Here is a 14,805-nt window from a genome sequence, read left to right as displayed (position 1 = left end):
CTCCACATGGGCTTTCTTCAGTTGCAGGAAGCACATGCTGCTCTCTCGTTGCAGCTCACGGGCTTCTCCTTGCAGTGGTTTCTCTTGTTGCGGAACTGGGGCTCTAGGTGTGCAGGGTTCAGTAGCTGCAGCACAAGGGCTCAGGAGCTGTGGCTCACAGGCTCTCGAGCACCGGCTCAGTGCTTGCGGCACACAGGATTAGTGGTCCCACAGCATGAGAGAGCTTCCCTCTCCAGGGATCGAACCCATGTCTCCTGCATTGGCAAGTGGATTTTTTTTTACTTCTGAGTCAACAGGGGAGCCTGGTAAAATATTTTTAAATTCAGGAATTCAGTTATAAAATTCTCACATTGATTATTCACAGTCACAGTTAAGAATTTAAAATTGTGCCTTTTATATTTCCTTATAGGATTTCTGCTTTTTGCTTTCCACAAGAGCTGGAGGTTTAGGAATTAACTTAGCCTCAGCTGACACCGTTGTTATATTTGATTCTGATTGGAATCCACAAAATGATCTTCAGGCACAGGCTAGAGCTCATCGAATTGGGCAAAAGAAACAGGTATTTTTTATCCTCCTTATTTTACTATTTCAGAGTCTTTTTTATCATCAGTGTTTAGAATTTATTTCAGTTTATCCTTCTTGTTGAAACATGCATATTGTTATTGAACAGATAGAGTGCAGAGGAGCTTGAATTTATCAGAATCACCTGGAAATTGACAGAACTGAGAAAACTATGCCTGAATAGGATCATGTACTCCTTTTTTGATCATAATTCTGTTCACAGCTGTAGAATATAATGTGTTTCATTCAGTATATAAACATTTATATTTTAAAATATCTTCATATACTTAACTACTGAAAGGGATTTTGCTTCATACGTTGTTCTTTTTTGTTAGCCATGTACCCATAAGCTTCTCCTTGCAAAATAGCCATTCTCATAATTTTTTTTTTTTTTGGAAAACCCACATATCACGATTTATAAATAGGAATGTACATACAGGGACACTTCTGTTTCAGAGCAGGTTTGGAGATAAAAAGAGAAAGATTGAAGGAACAAAAATTGGGTCCTGCAAGAAAAATCAAATGATCTGGAGTTTTTACGTAAACAAGATAAGTCAAAATTGTGGTTTAATGCTTGTTTTTAAAAATACAGAAAGGTTTTTTTGTGAGGAGAATATTCTTTGTGCCTATGGAGGAGCGAGGACAGCTCAAAAAACATGCCTCAAATAAATTAACAAATGAGTTGCCATTAACGTTGGGAAGTTTCATCCAGAGTCAAGGGCAGTTTTTGACATTCCGGATGATGTATTCTATAATGGGCTACTCCCTCTGCATCCCTGAATATTTCCAAGAACAGAACCTGTTCTTCAGGGAGGCAGCCCAGCTTGATTCTTTTTTTTTTTTTTTTTTTCCACAACAAAATTTATTTTTTTTTTTTTGTTTTTTTTTTTGTTTATGTATGATTCTTTTTTTTTTTTTTTTAAATTTCAGGTATACACGTGCTCCCCATCCTGAACCCTCCTCCCTCCCCCCTCCCCATACCATCCCCCTGGGCCGTCCCAGCGTACCAGCCCCAAGCATCCAGCATCGTGCACTGAACCTGGACTGGCATCTCGTTTCATACATGACATTTCACATGTTTCAATGCCATTCTCCCAAATCTTCCCACCCTCTCCCTCTCCCGCAGAGTCCATAAGACTGTTCTATACATCAGTGTCTCTTTTGCTGTCTCGTATACAGGGTTATCATTACCATCTTTCTAAATTCCATATATATGCGTTAGTATACTGTATTTATGTTTTTCCTTCTGGCTTACTTCACTCTGTATAATAGGCTCCAGTTTCATCCACCTCATTAGAACTGATTCAAATGTATTCTTTTTAATGGCTGAGTAATACTCCATTGTGTATATGTACCACAGCTTTCTTATCCATTCATCTGCTGATGGACATCTAGGTTGCTTCCATGTCCTGGCTATTATAAACAGTGCTGCGATGAACATTGGGGTACACGTGTCTCTTTCCCTTCTGGTTTCCTCAGTGTGTATGCCCAGCAGTGGGATTGCTGGATCATAAGGCAGTTCTATTTCCAGTTTTTTAAGGAATCTCCACACTGTTCTCCATAGTGGCTGTACTAGTTTGCATTCCCACCAACAGTGTAAGAGGGTTCCCTTTTCTCCACACCCTCTCCAGCATTTATTATTTGTAGACTTTTGGATTGCAGCCATTCTGACTGGTGTGAAATGGTACCTCATAGTGGTTTTGATTTGCATTTCTCTGATAATTTTTGTATAACTCTCTGGAACAGTTGTAATAGCCCTTGAGAAAAACCATCTGTCATCTTTTTGATATCTTGGTCCTTGTATTTTAATTACATTTATCTTCATCTGGGATAGTGCCTGAAACTTCTTCAAAGCAGTAGGTGATGAACAAGTAGCACAAAAAGGCTTAGAACATTTTATTTACTTTGTAAATATTCATATTTTCAACTGAGAAATAAATCCATAATATAAAATGAAAAAAATGTTTTACCCGAATAATTCTCATAAAAGAGATGGAAATTTGAAACAGGGATAACAATAAGCCAAGACAAATTACAGACTGTTGAAAAACGAGAAAATGAGGAGATAGGATATTCTTTCAGGTGAGCTGGGCCTGATGTATTTGTGAAGAGACAACATATTTCTGTGTTATGAATGAAATGGGGGAAAGTGATTAATTGCACTGATAGGCAGCTCCTACATTGAAATCCTCAACACATGGCTAAACAAAACATTCCACTTATGCTACTTAAAGACTTTGGCCACCACATCCTCTAATACAGGGTAGAAGAAAGAGGAAATATTAGGAAAAGAACCAGAACCAGTAAGACAAAATACTATAGAAAGCTGTGTGGTAGACCTCTGGGATGAATACCTGAATATAATCACAAAATAATGCAGTCAACTTTCTTTTCATTGTGTTAAAATTCTTTTTTTAAGGTAATTATATGTATGAAGTATATTTTCATTACTAATGAGGTAGATTCTTGATTATTTCATTATTGATGACGTGTAAGATTCCTATGGTTCATGTACTTGCTATTTTAGTAGTCAGTTCAGTCAGTTCAGTCACTCAGTCGTGTCCGACTCTGCGACCCCATGAATTGCAGCATGCCAGGCCTCCCTGTCCATCACCAACTCCCAGAGTTCACTCAAACTCGAGTCCATCGAGTTGGTGATGCCATCCAGCCATCTCATCCTCTGTTGTCCCCTTTTCCTCCTGCCCCCAATCCCTCCCAGCATCAGAGTCTTTTCCAATGAGTCAACTCTTCACATGAGGTGGCCAAAGTACTGGAGTTTCAGTACTTTCAGCTTTAGCATCATTCCTTCCAAAGAACACCCAGGGCCGATCTCCTTTAGAATGGACTGGTTGGATCTCCTTGCAGTCTAAGGGTCAAGAGTCTTCTCCAACACCACAGTTCAAAAGCATCAATTCTTTGGCACTCAGCTTTCTTCACGGTGCAACTCTCACATCCATACGTGACCACTGGAAAAACCATAGCCTTGACTAGACGGACCTTTGTTGGCAAAGAAATGTCTCTGCTTTTGAATATGCTATCTAGGTTGGTCATAACTTTCCTTCCAAGGAGTAAGCGTCTTTAAATTTCATGGCTGCAATCACCATCTGCAGTGATTTTGGAGCCCCCAAAAAATAAAGTCTGATACTCTTTGCACTGTTTCTCCATCTATTTCTCATGAAGTGATGGGGCCAGATGCCATGATCCTCGTTTTCTGAATGTTGAGCTTTAAGCCAACTTTTTCACTCTCCTCTTTCACTTTCATCAAGGGGCTCTTTAGTTCCTCTTCACTTTCTGCCATAAGGGTGGTGTCATCTGCATATCTGAGATTACTGATACTTCTCCCGGCAATCTTGATTCCAGCTTGTGTTTCTTCCAGCCCAGCGTTTCTCATGATGTACTCTGCATACAAGTTAAATAAGCAGGGTGACAATATACAGCCTTGACGTACTCCTTTCCGTATTTGGAACTATTTAGACTCAAGATAATTTAAAACAGTTTTAAAAAATCATTTGGAAGGCTTAAAGGACACAGGGTTATTTGTCATTGTGCCAAAATGTCCAGTTTAATGAAGAATGCCTGATATTCCAGGTCCCAGTGCTCTAAATGCTGGTGAGCCCAATCATTGAGAAAACTAACAGTGGTCCCTGAATGGGAGTATTGTGTGATATAGAACCACTGACTTTGAGAAGCGGGACAAAATCACTACTCATTGAGTTTTGTCTTTTGCAAAGCTTTTTGTTGTTGTTAATGGCAGAGCTTCATCATTAACTTAAACAGTAATTTGTGGAATTTTAGACTGTATAGAACGATGAAACAATCAAAATTAAGGGAACTGGTATAAGTTTGTCATAAGTTTACCACCACCCCCTTTCCCCGCTGAAATATAATTTTAAAAATTACTGTCATTCCTTTAAAAAAAGAAAAAGCAAACTGACCAAAGTATAAGTAAGGACATAGTCTCAAATAATCTTTAAATTGAGGAAGCTTTTTTGCTTTTCACCAGTCAAAATTTCATGTTGGATGAATTCCCGACTCTAACCAGTATTTGGGCATTTATCATTAGCAGAATGAATCATTACTGTGCTTTAAATTCCATTGTGTGTATCTTTACAGGTGAATATTTATCGTCTGGTTACAAAGGGATCAGTTGAAGAGGATATTCTTGAAAGGGCCAAAAAGAAGATGGTTTTAGATCATCTTGTGATTCAAAGAATGGACACAACTGGGAAGACAGTACTACACACAGGTTCTGCCCCTTCAAGGTAGTTACTTTTCTCTAAAATAAAAAAAAGTTGTTAAATAATCATACTATGCTTATTTTTCCAAAATGTTACATAGTGTAAGCAGATCGCTGAAGTACTGTGTTTAGTGGTGTTCTTCTGTGTTTCAAAGCACTGAGGTAATTCCCTGTCAGTGGCATACATTCAGTGAGTGCATGGTTTCACCATTCTAATTTTGTAATCTTGGGGGAAAGCCCTAGGCTTCAAGTTCTTTAGTTTTAAAATAAGTATGCTAGTAATCTTTTCACTTTTCTAACTATGTCATATTAACTGTTATAAAGGTGACTATGCCAATAATTCATGAAAGTGCTATGTAAATGTTAAATTTGTGACTGTTAGTATTAAGTAATTTTTGTTTTTTCTAATTTTAGTTCTACTCCTTTCAATAAAGAAGAATTATCAGCCATTTTAAAGTTTGGTGCTGAGGAACTTTTTAAGGAGCCTGAAGGAGAAGAACAAGAGCCCCAGGTAAAGAAAAAAAAAGCTTGTCTCAAAATGTCTCATTTTTAAAACTATAAATGTAAAATGTATATATCTTAAAACATGATAAAGCATATTTAAAGTAAAGATTTCTTTTTCTAGGAAATGGATATAGATGAAATCTTGAAGAGGGCTGAAACTCATGAAAATGAAGCAGGACCTTTAACTGTAGGAGATGAATTACTTTCTCAGTTCAAGGTAGATTTTCTTTTTGAATTTTTCTTCATAATTATATAAATGGAGAAGGTGGGATTTTTCTTTTGTCATTTAGTGTTTTATTCATCTTTTTTTAGGCAGGATCGCAGGGTAATCTTAAAAAATGTTAAAAACATCTTTGTCTTAAAATTTGCAATGATGTGTAAAAATTTTTCTTTCTTCTTCTGACAAACTAGCAGTGAGTGACATGATTTGAAATCATTTTCATAACTGAAGACTTTTAGCTGATTTTTATTGCAGCAGTTTTTGACATTAGATTAAGCATTATCCCAACTAAGAAAACACAAGTAAATCAGACAGAGTAAGCAGTAATACTGATAGATACCCCTGGGTTAGGTGGTTTAGTTGCTAACTCGTATCTGACTGTTGCAACCTCATGGACTATACTGACAAGAAGACTAGAGTAGGTATTCATTTCATTCCCTTCTTCAGGGGATCTTCCCGACTCCAGGATTGAACGTGGGTCTCCTGCATTGCAGGCAGCTTCTTTACCAACTGAGTCACCAGTGAACCCCACCCCAGGTTAGATGCGAGCTAAAAAGATTGCAGGGAGTCCTAAAGCAACATAAGTCAACCAGCCCCAGAGTAAAGTGTGTGCCAGTTGTTTAGCGTAAAAAAGCAGATTTCTCTGCATCCTAGCCATTTTCCACAAGGAAATGGCTTTTTAAGGATCAATTAATGTCATTCCTTCATTCAACAAATACTTACTGAGTACCTGCAATGTGCCACACACACAGAGCATAGTTTTCTTGTCTTTCCAATTACCTGTAAGCTTTAATGTCCCAATATTGGCAGTTAACCTTAAAGAGTGCTCAAACTCTGCACACTTCTTTAAATGTATTGTTATTTAATCCTCACAAAAGTTAGTATGCTGTTACTAGCTTTCCTTTTTTAGAAATGAAGAAACTAGCACTTAGGGAACCTAAATAAATTTATCTATGGTCTCTGAGCTCCTTGTGTCTTGTCATCAACTCTTCAGGTATTTTTTTTATGATCATAAAAACAAGAATATTGGGTTGTTTTATAACACTTTGTGTTTAATGGACCGGTGTGGTTATTACTACAGAAGGTGATTTAGTGTGATATTCTATAAATTTGTTGTTACTCTGTTAACTTCCTCTAGTTCTATTATAGTAATAATTTTGTTGATCAGCAGGGCAAAAGAGAATCATTTCTGGAAGATAATTCTTAGAAGTCGTTTGGTTTGATGTACTTTGACCTCATAAAGAAATAAACTCAGCTTAGCTATCATGTTTGGTTTAACCTATAGTCATATTCATTATCCTAGGGCTATTTGTTATCTTATTCCTTCCTGCTTCCTTCCTGCTAAGAAAGAAAAAAATGTAAGGATGAATAGTTCTTTAATTTTATTCTGCTAAAATTCTGGAATTTATCAGGTGGCCAACTTTTCAAATATGGATGAGGATGATATTGAGTTGGAGCCTGAAAGAAATTCAAAGAACTGGGAAGAAATCATTCCTGAAGATCAAAGACGGCGATTAGAAGAAGAGGAAAGACAAAAGGAACTTGAAGAAATTTATATGCTCCCCAGAATGAGAAACTGTGCAAAACAGGTGACTTTTTAATTTAAAAGCTGTTTCTGTACTATAAAGAGTATTTATTTACTCTTGGACTACCTCTTTTATGAGAAATACTGGTACTTCTTTTCTTGTAATGACTTCCTCGGATTTAATAATGCTTGTCTCATAAAATTAGTTGGAAAGTGTTCCTTCTTAACTATAACCTAAATTTTATAAATATACAACTATCAATATATTTTTCAAATGAGTGTGGTTGGTTGTTTCAAGAACTTTGTTCATTTTATCCAAGTTGTTGAGTTTATGGGGCATAAAGTTATTCATAATAATACCCCCATACTATCCTTTTAGTGTTTATAGGATATTTAGTGATTTCCCTTTTTTTCATTCTGTTAACGAAATTAAAAGACACTTACTCCTTGGAAGAAAAATTATGACCAACCTAGACAGCATATTAAAAAGCAGAGACATTACTTTGCCAACAAAGGTCTGTCTAGTCAAGGCTATGGTTTTTCCAGTAATCATGTATGGATATGAGAGTTGGGGTGTGAATAAATCTGAGTGCTGAAGAATTGATGCTTTTGAACTATGGAGAAGACTCTTGAGAGTCCCTTGGACTGCAAGGAGATCCAACCAGTCCATCCTAAAGGAGATCACTTCTGAGTGTTCATTGGAAGGACTGATGTTGCAGCTGAAACTCCAATACTTTGGCCACCTGATGCGAAGAAACGACTCATTTGAAAAGACCCCGATGCTGGGAAAGATTGAAGGCGGGAGGAGAAGGGGATGACAGAGGATGAGATGGTTGGATGGCATCACTGATTCAATGGACATGAGATTGAGTAAACTCCGGGAGTTGGTGATGGACAGGGAGGCCTGGCATGCTGCGGTCCATGGGATCACAAAGAGTTGGTCACAACTGAGCAAATGAACTGAACTGATTGGCATTTTTTTTTCTTGATCGTTCTAGCTAGAGGTTAATTTTATTCATCTTTTCAAAGAGCCACCTTTTGGTTTTATTTTTTTATTTTTCTATTTTAAGTTTCATTGATTTCTGTTTTTTTTTTCTTTCTTCCTTCTTTTGCTCTCCTTATAAGTGTCTAAAGATAAAAGCTTAGATCATTAAGACTTTCCTTTTCTAGTAGCTTTTTTTTAAGGTCCTGCTTTTTCTGTGCCCCGTGAGTGTATGTATGTATGTATGCTGTGCTGGGTCTTTGTTGCTCTCAGGCTCTTCCCCCTTTGTCGCAGTGCACGGGCTTCTCGTGGTGGTGGCTTCTCTTGTTGTGGACCACAGGCTCTAGGGTGCTTGGGCTTCAGGAGTTGTGCCACTTGGCCCATTGCGTGTGGAATCTTCTTGAACCAGGAATCGAACCTGTGCCCCCTGCACTGGTAGACACAAACTCTGGACCACCAAAAGTCCCAACATTTGCATTTGATGCTGCAAACTTCCATTAACTACTGCCTTTTCTGAATTTCCTAAATTTTGAATTTGTTGTGATCTCGTTTTCATTTATTTCAAAATACTTTCTAATATCTTTTGTGACTTCCTCTGTAACCCATAGGTTTTTTAAGAAGTGTGTTGTTTAGTTTTCAGACATTTGGGGGATTTTTCCAGGGGTCTTCATTGTTGATTTCTATTTTAATTCTCTTATGGTCAGAGAACATACCCTGTATGATACGAATTTTTAGAAATTTGTTGGTGTTTGTTTTATGGCTCAAATGAACAGAGTGTTAGATTTTTAAATAATGGTAGCATATTAAATGGTAGTGCCATGCCAAGCTATATTGGGTCCTGTGGCAAGAGGAAAAACTTTGCATTAGCTTCTGATTTTTTAGAATACTGTTGTATTTCAAGATTATGTCTTGATTGTTGAATTTTTTGTTATCTCCTTAAATTTTGAGTCTGAGGCAAATGAACACACCCCAGACTCTGCCCTGCCAGGTTTGGTTTTTCTTTTCCTACAAGCATATTAGGTCTTCTGTGTCCTCAGTTCTGTAGGTGAGAAAGATCTGGCCAGGCTTCCTGACTGTCCCCTCAAAGGTGACTCTCTTTCTCCAGGCCTTCACCATGAGGGAAAGTTTTCTCTAATTTCCAGCCCCATTTCCAGTCTTTCTCATGAGCCCCTGGTGTGAGTTGGTGGAGGTTTGTGAAGTGCCTGCGAGTGGGTGGGTGCAGGTTCTCCCTGTGTCTTTTGTCCCTAGGAATCCTCTCTTCTCATGGCAGCTCAGTCTTTAGCAAATGTTAGCTGACTTTTCTCTTATCTTCTTGTGTGGTACTTGACATCTACCATTCATCCTCTTCACAAGTAAGCCAGTGTTCAACTTCCACCTCTTACAATCTGTGTTTCCTTACTTTTATCCTATTAGATTGCCTTGCGATTTGATGTGTGTAATAGAAGTTAATGTTTTGTAGATTAGATTTTTTTACTTTTATGATAAAAATGGCTTTATTGGCTAGTGTTCCTTTTTATTTCTGCTATCACGAAAAATAGGAATGATATTGCTGGGTTAGCAGAATGATCATTTTTAAGACGTTTGATGCAATATCAAATTGCCTGTTGTATAAATACCCATCAGAGGTGTTTGACTCTGTTTTTCATTACCAGTACCAGTATTGGCTAGTATTAGTGAGTATTGGTCAAGTTGATGGAGTAACTTTAATTACACTGCATTGTTACTTTAATTCATGTTTTTAAAAATATACCAGGAAGTTGTATAATTCTGTTTGTTATTTAATTAATCACTGTTAATAACCTTTCACATATTTTTACAAAAGGACTATGGATATTTTCCTGCTGGTTTACGAGAATGTTCTAAGCATTAAGACTATTAATATAACTCTTTGACGTTAATCTGCTGTATTTTTTGGAGTTTTTTTTGCTTTTTAATTCTGTTTATAGAATATTTTTTATATGTACATGTTAATTTTGTCAATCATAATACTTTCGTTGCTCTTAAAACAGAAGCCTGTTTTACCTAAACATGGGCAAAATTTTGTTTTCAAATTCCAGATTAGTTTCAATGGAAGTGAAGGGAGGCGCAGTAGAAGTAGGAGATACTCTGGATCTGATAGTGATTCAATATCAGAAAGAAAAAGGCCAAAGAAACGTGGAAGACCACGAACTATCCCTCGGGAAAATATTAAAGGATTTAGTGATGCAGAAATTCGGCGGTAAGATGACATAAGACCATTTTTACTTCAGCTTGGTTTTAATAGGGGGTAAAATTAAAACAGAAACTCCACAAAACATAAAGTTTTAGAAGAGGCAAATATAATTGTGTGGGGATTGGGTGGTTCTGATTTTGGTTGGTATGAGTAAAAGATGAGTTTGGCATCTATGCTGTGTTATTTATTGTTACTCTATTTGGACTGCTAAATTATTTTGGTTTTATTAATGTGGTTCAGAATAGTGGTCCTTTTGAATGATGAACGTATACTTCAATACAATATTTATTAAAAATTCTCACTGTATATGACTCCCAACATTACTCTTTATGTGGGAGTAATTTAGTTCCATATTTTTCTAGTTTTTTTACAGTGGGGTGATTGGTTTTTGAAAATAACCATGTTAAAAGTGTTTGATATGTCCAAATAGGAACTGAGGTAAGATTGGCCTTACAGATAAATTGTAGTTTTCTTTCAAAATATATTTATTTATATATATATACACAGCTTTATTTATGGAAGATGGGATAACAGCTTATTTTGTTTACTGTGTAATATTTTTGTGTATGAAATTTGTGAAAGGTTGTTCATTGTTGTATTTTCAGAGTTTGTTGTTTCTTTCAAACTATTGTAACTCATTTCTTTTAAATCATAGACCTGTCTGATAAAGTTCTTCCTTATTTTTTTCTACCAGAAAACTAAATATATGTTAGATTTTATTTAGGGTACTTTTATGGCCACCTGATTTGCTGGACTTTCTGTCTTTAGTTGAAGAGACAATGCAACTTCTACTTTTCCTGGATATTTTCCCTCATCCATCAACCACTTGGGTAGCTTTGTTCCTAAGTAATACTTATTTTTCCACTGTTGGTATAATGCCATATATCTGATTTAAAACTATATTCAGTAAATTTTTATCAACACTTGAAATGTGAGGTGGTGTAATATGATTGAGAATTCTGGAGACACTTCCTCTGATAGCCTTGAACCTTTTTTGTCCTGTGAAAATAATAAAGTAATTTCTAAAATAAAATTTAGCTTCTATTGTTTTATTTATATTGGTTTCTAAATATCATCCTGGGTGTTAAAATATGTCTTATCTTTATTGATATCTAACCTCTTAACATTTTTATTCTAGCATAGCTTATTCATTTTTGTTAGTAATAGTGCCTTGAATTATTGATAATATTTACACTAACAAGTATTATTTCTGTATATCTATTTTGTAACAAATAGTGAAGCCCACATTTAAACCCGTTATTTTCTGTTAGGTTTATCAAGAGTTACAAGAAATTTGGTGGCCCTCTGGAAAGGTAAATAAATTTGTCATTCTCAATAGAATTACAGAATGTGTCACATGCTATCAGTTTTATTTATACTATTCTTAAATTTTCTGCAACAAGTTTTTACAAAATTAGCCTGTAAAAAGCAAATTTCAAATAGATTTTTTAAAGTGTTTTAGTACTATCCTTTATTCTTTCTGGTCTCTAAAATTTTATCTACAAATGTTTTCTATAAAATACATGGATTATAAAACATTTGCATTTTTATAATTATACTTTTCAAATGCTTTTTCTTACCTTTTCCTTACAATCTTATAAAAATAGCAGATTCATCCATAGAGAGGCTAAGTTGCTAACCTAGCCTCTGACTTCAGAGACCAGACTTATCAGTTATTCTCAATAACTGCTGTAACTACTATCTCAGGTATAGAGTGTCAGAGACTCAAATTGGATTAATTCTATTTTTCTCCCCCAAACTCCACCTTAAAATGGGATATTTTCTATTTTATTTTGAGAGGACCTGTATGAGGTTACAATGGAATACTTACATAATTATTTTAGATGAAGAAAAAAATGTTTTGAACATTTATCATTATTTATATTATCTGCTTAGTGTCTAGTAATAAAAAATTATAGAACTTTACTCTTATGTATGTTAAATGGCCTCATTTTTTCCTGCATTTACCTGAAAATTGTATTATTTTATTACAGATTAGATGCAATTGCTCGAGATGCTGAATTAGTTGATAAGTCAGAGACAGACCTCAGACGACTAGGAGAATTGGTGCATAATGGTTGCATTAAAGCTTTAAAGGACAGCTCTTCAGGAACAGAACGAACAGGTGATATTAAAATGAAAGTGATTTAAAGAAAGAGAAATGGAATTGTTGAAATCTGCTTTTATTGAATTTGGTTGATAGTATGTCTTAAGTTACCTATATATTAGTCTTAAAAGATGCTTTATAAAACAAAGTAAGGCCATTTCCGGGTAATAGAAAATGGGGAACAGAACTGTATTATTGAAGGCAATAGAAACTATCTGCCTGGTATATTTTCTTGCTGGGAGGTAACATCAGAAATTGTTAGTTCTACTGTATTTTTAGTATATATGCAAAGTCACTTCAGTTGTGTCCGACTCCTTGCAACCCTGTGAACTGTAGCCTGCCAGGCTTCTCTGTCCATGGGATTCTCCAGGCAATACTGGAGTGTGTTGCCATGCCCTCCTCAGGGGATCTTCCTGACCCAGGAGTCAAACTCATGTCTCTTATGTCTCCTGCATTGGCAGGTGGGTTCTTTACTGTATTTTTACTATAGTATAGATGAGATATTATAAGTATACACATGTGATATTGGTTTTAACATAGTTACTTCATTATACTTTGTAATTCATCTTAGATAAGATTCAATAATGAGGTGTACTGAAAAAAAATCATACTGGAACTCTTATTTAGAATGACTGACATGTTCATCCCAGGTCGTGCAGTGGTAAAGAACCCGCCTGCCAATGCAGGAGACTGAGGAGGTGTGCAGGTTAGATTCCTGGGTCAGAAAGATCCCCTGGAGGAGGAAACGGCAACCCACTCCAATATTCTTGCCTGAAAAATCTCATGTACAAAGGAGCCTGGCGGGCTACAGTCCCTGGGGGCTACAGTCCAAGAGTTGGGCATGACTGATAACTGAGCACAGCACAGTACATGTGTTTGCTGTAGTATGTGAAATGCTTTTTGTGAATCCTCTTGCGCTGTATTATAATCACTAGTATGTAGTGAAAAGACTTAGAGTGAAATTTAAGGTTTGCCAGCAAGCCTCTCCCGTTAATGCAAATAAGTAATACTTAAAAATAATAGGTAAATAAATACTACTACTTTTTTATATAAGTAATAACATACATTGCTTTGTATTTTGTGGAATTATATATTTTATACTTTTTGATATTCTTTTCCAAATATAGGTGGTAGACTTGGAAAAGTAAAGGGCCCAACATTCCGAATATCAGGTGTACAGGTGAATGCCAAGCTGGTCATCTCCCATGAAGAAGAATTAATACCGCTGCACAAATCCATTCCTTCAGATCCAGAAGAAAGAAAGCAGTGAGTTATTTTTTTCTGCTGTAAAATACTTGTTACTCAATAATTTGGACATGAGTGTATGTTAGAAGTGGTTTTTATTCCATGGCCAATTTGAATGAAATGTTTTTAAAAATAAAATAAAGCGCAATATTTTGAAGTTCTAATGATCAAACGTGGTTTTCAAAATTTTTAATGAGGCAATTATAAACCTGACAGTGGTTGTTAACTTTAATGATAGGTATATCATCCCATGCCACACGAAGGCAGCTCATTTTGATATAGACTGGGGCAAAGAAGATGATTCCAATTTGTTAATTGGTATCTACGAATATGGATATGGAAGCTGGGAGATGATTAAAATGGATCCTGACCTCAGTCTGACACACAAGGTACTGCAATACTTGATTCTGTTGACCATTCTTGTTAAATTGAATTTTTGCTTTTAAATTATATTAGAAATAAAGTCAGCTCGGGGTCAGGAAAGTTAGCTTTGTGATCTTGGCTTCTTTGGAATTCGGTTTTCATGAAGGGATTGAATTTAAATGATGTCTATCTGCTTTACCTCTGAAATTTTGTTTCTGTTATTTTCACAGTATCAGGTTAAAAAGTAAGCCTCTCATTTAATCATTAACCATCTATATTAATCAAGAGCAGAAAAGGATTGTTTTGTGAGTGTGTGTGCGTATATATTTGAATACCAGTGTTTAGGATTTTTGGTGATTTGATGCTACCACACTTGTTATGGGCTTCCCTGGTAGCTCAGCTAGTAAAGAATCCACCTGCAATTGAGGAGACTCCAGTTCAATTCCTCGGTCGGGAAGTTCCCCTAGAAGAGATAGGCTACAAACTCCAGTATTCTTGGGCTTCCTTGGTGGCTCAGATGGTAAAGAATCTGCCTGCAATACAGGAGACCCAGGTTCAATCCCTGTGTTGGGAAGATCCCCTGGAGGAGGACATGGCAACCCACTCCAGTATTCTTGCCTGGAGAATCCCCATGGACAGAGGAGCCTGGCGGGCTACAGTCCGTGGGATCACAAAGAGCTGGACACCACTGACACAACACAGCACACAGTTGTTATAATCATTTCTTTGCCTGGATTGGGAAACACTGAAAGCTTGCCCAATTCTTATAATTCATCTTTTTATATTTTACTTCATGGACAATTGGGAACCTTCAGCTATTTGTCATTTGCTACTATGAAGCAAAATTAG

General features: G+C 36.2%; 1 protein-coding gene across 5 annotated transcripts in view; it reads left to right on the top strand.

The window, feature by feature from the left end:
• CHD1 (chromodomain helicase DNA binding protein 1) overlaps positions 1 to 14,805 on the top strand; it is a 75,280-nt gene that overhangs the window by 43,161 nt on the left and 17,314 nt on the right. For 4 of the 5 annotated variants that reach the window (XM_059887979.1, XM_024993934.2, XM_024993933.2 and 1 more), the window contains 10 exons: positions 410 to 559; positions 4,675 to 4,823; positions 5,213 to 5,309; positions 5,424 to 5,519; positions 6,935 to 7,111; positions 10,087 to 10,247; positions 11,513 to 11,554; positions 12,236 to 12,366; positions 13,476 to 13,614; positions 13,832 to 13,982. In XM_059887979.1, the coding sequence (XP_059743962.1) occupies positions 410 to 559; positions 4,675 to 4,823; positions 5,213 to 5,309; positions 5,424 to 5,519; positions 6,935 to 7,111; positions 10,087 to 10,247; positions 11,513 to 11,554; positions 12,236 to 12,366; positions 13,476 to 13,614; positions 13,832 to 13,982 (1,293 nt within the window). Of the gene's footprint in view, positions 1 to 409; positions 560 to 4,674; positions 4,824 to 5,212; positions 5,310 to 5,423; positions 5,520 to 6,934; positions 7,112 to 10,086; positions 10,248 to 11,512; positions 11,555 to 12,235; positions 12,384 to 13,475; positions 13,615 to 13,831; positions 13,983 to 14,805 lie in introns of all 5 variants that reach the window. The other variant, NM_001192048.3, reaches the window with a different exon arrangement.

This window comes from Bos taurus, chromosome 7, assembly GCF_002263795.3.
Source record: "Bos taurus isolate L1 Dominette 01449 registration number 42190680 breed Hereford chromosome 7, ARS-UCD2.0, whole genome shotgun sequence".
NCBI lineage: Eukaryota > Metazoa > Chordata > Mammalia > Artiodactyla > Bovidae > Bos > Bos taurus.
Note: the sequence above shows the minus strand (reverse complement) of the source record. Positions and strands in the feature narration are given on the sequence as shown.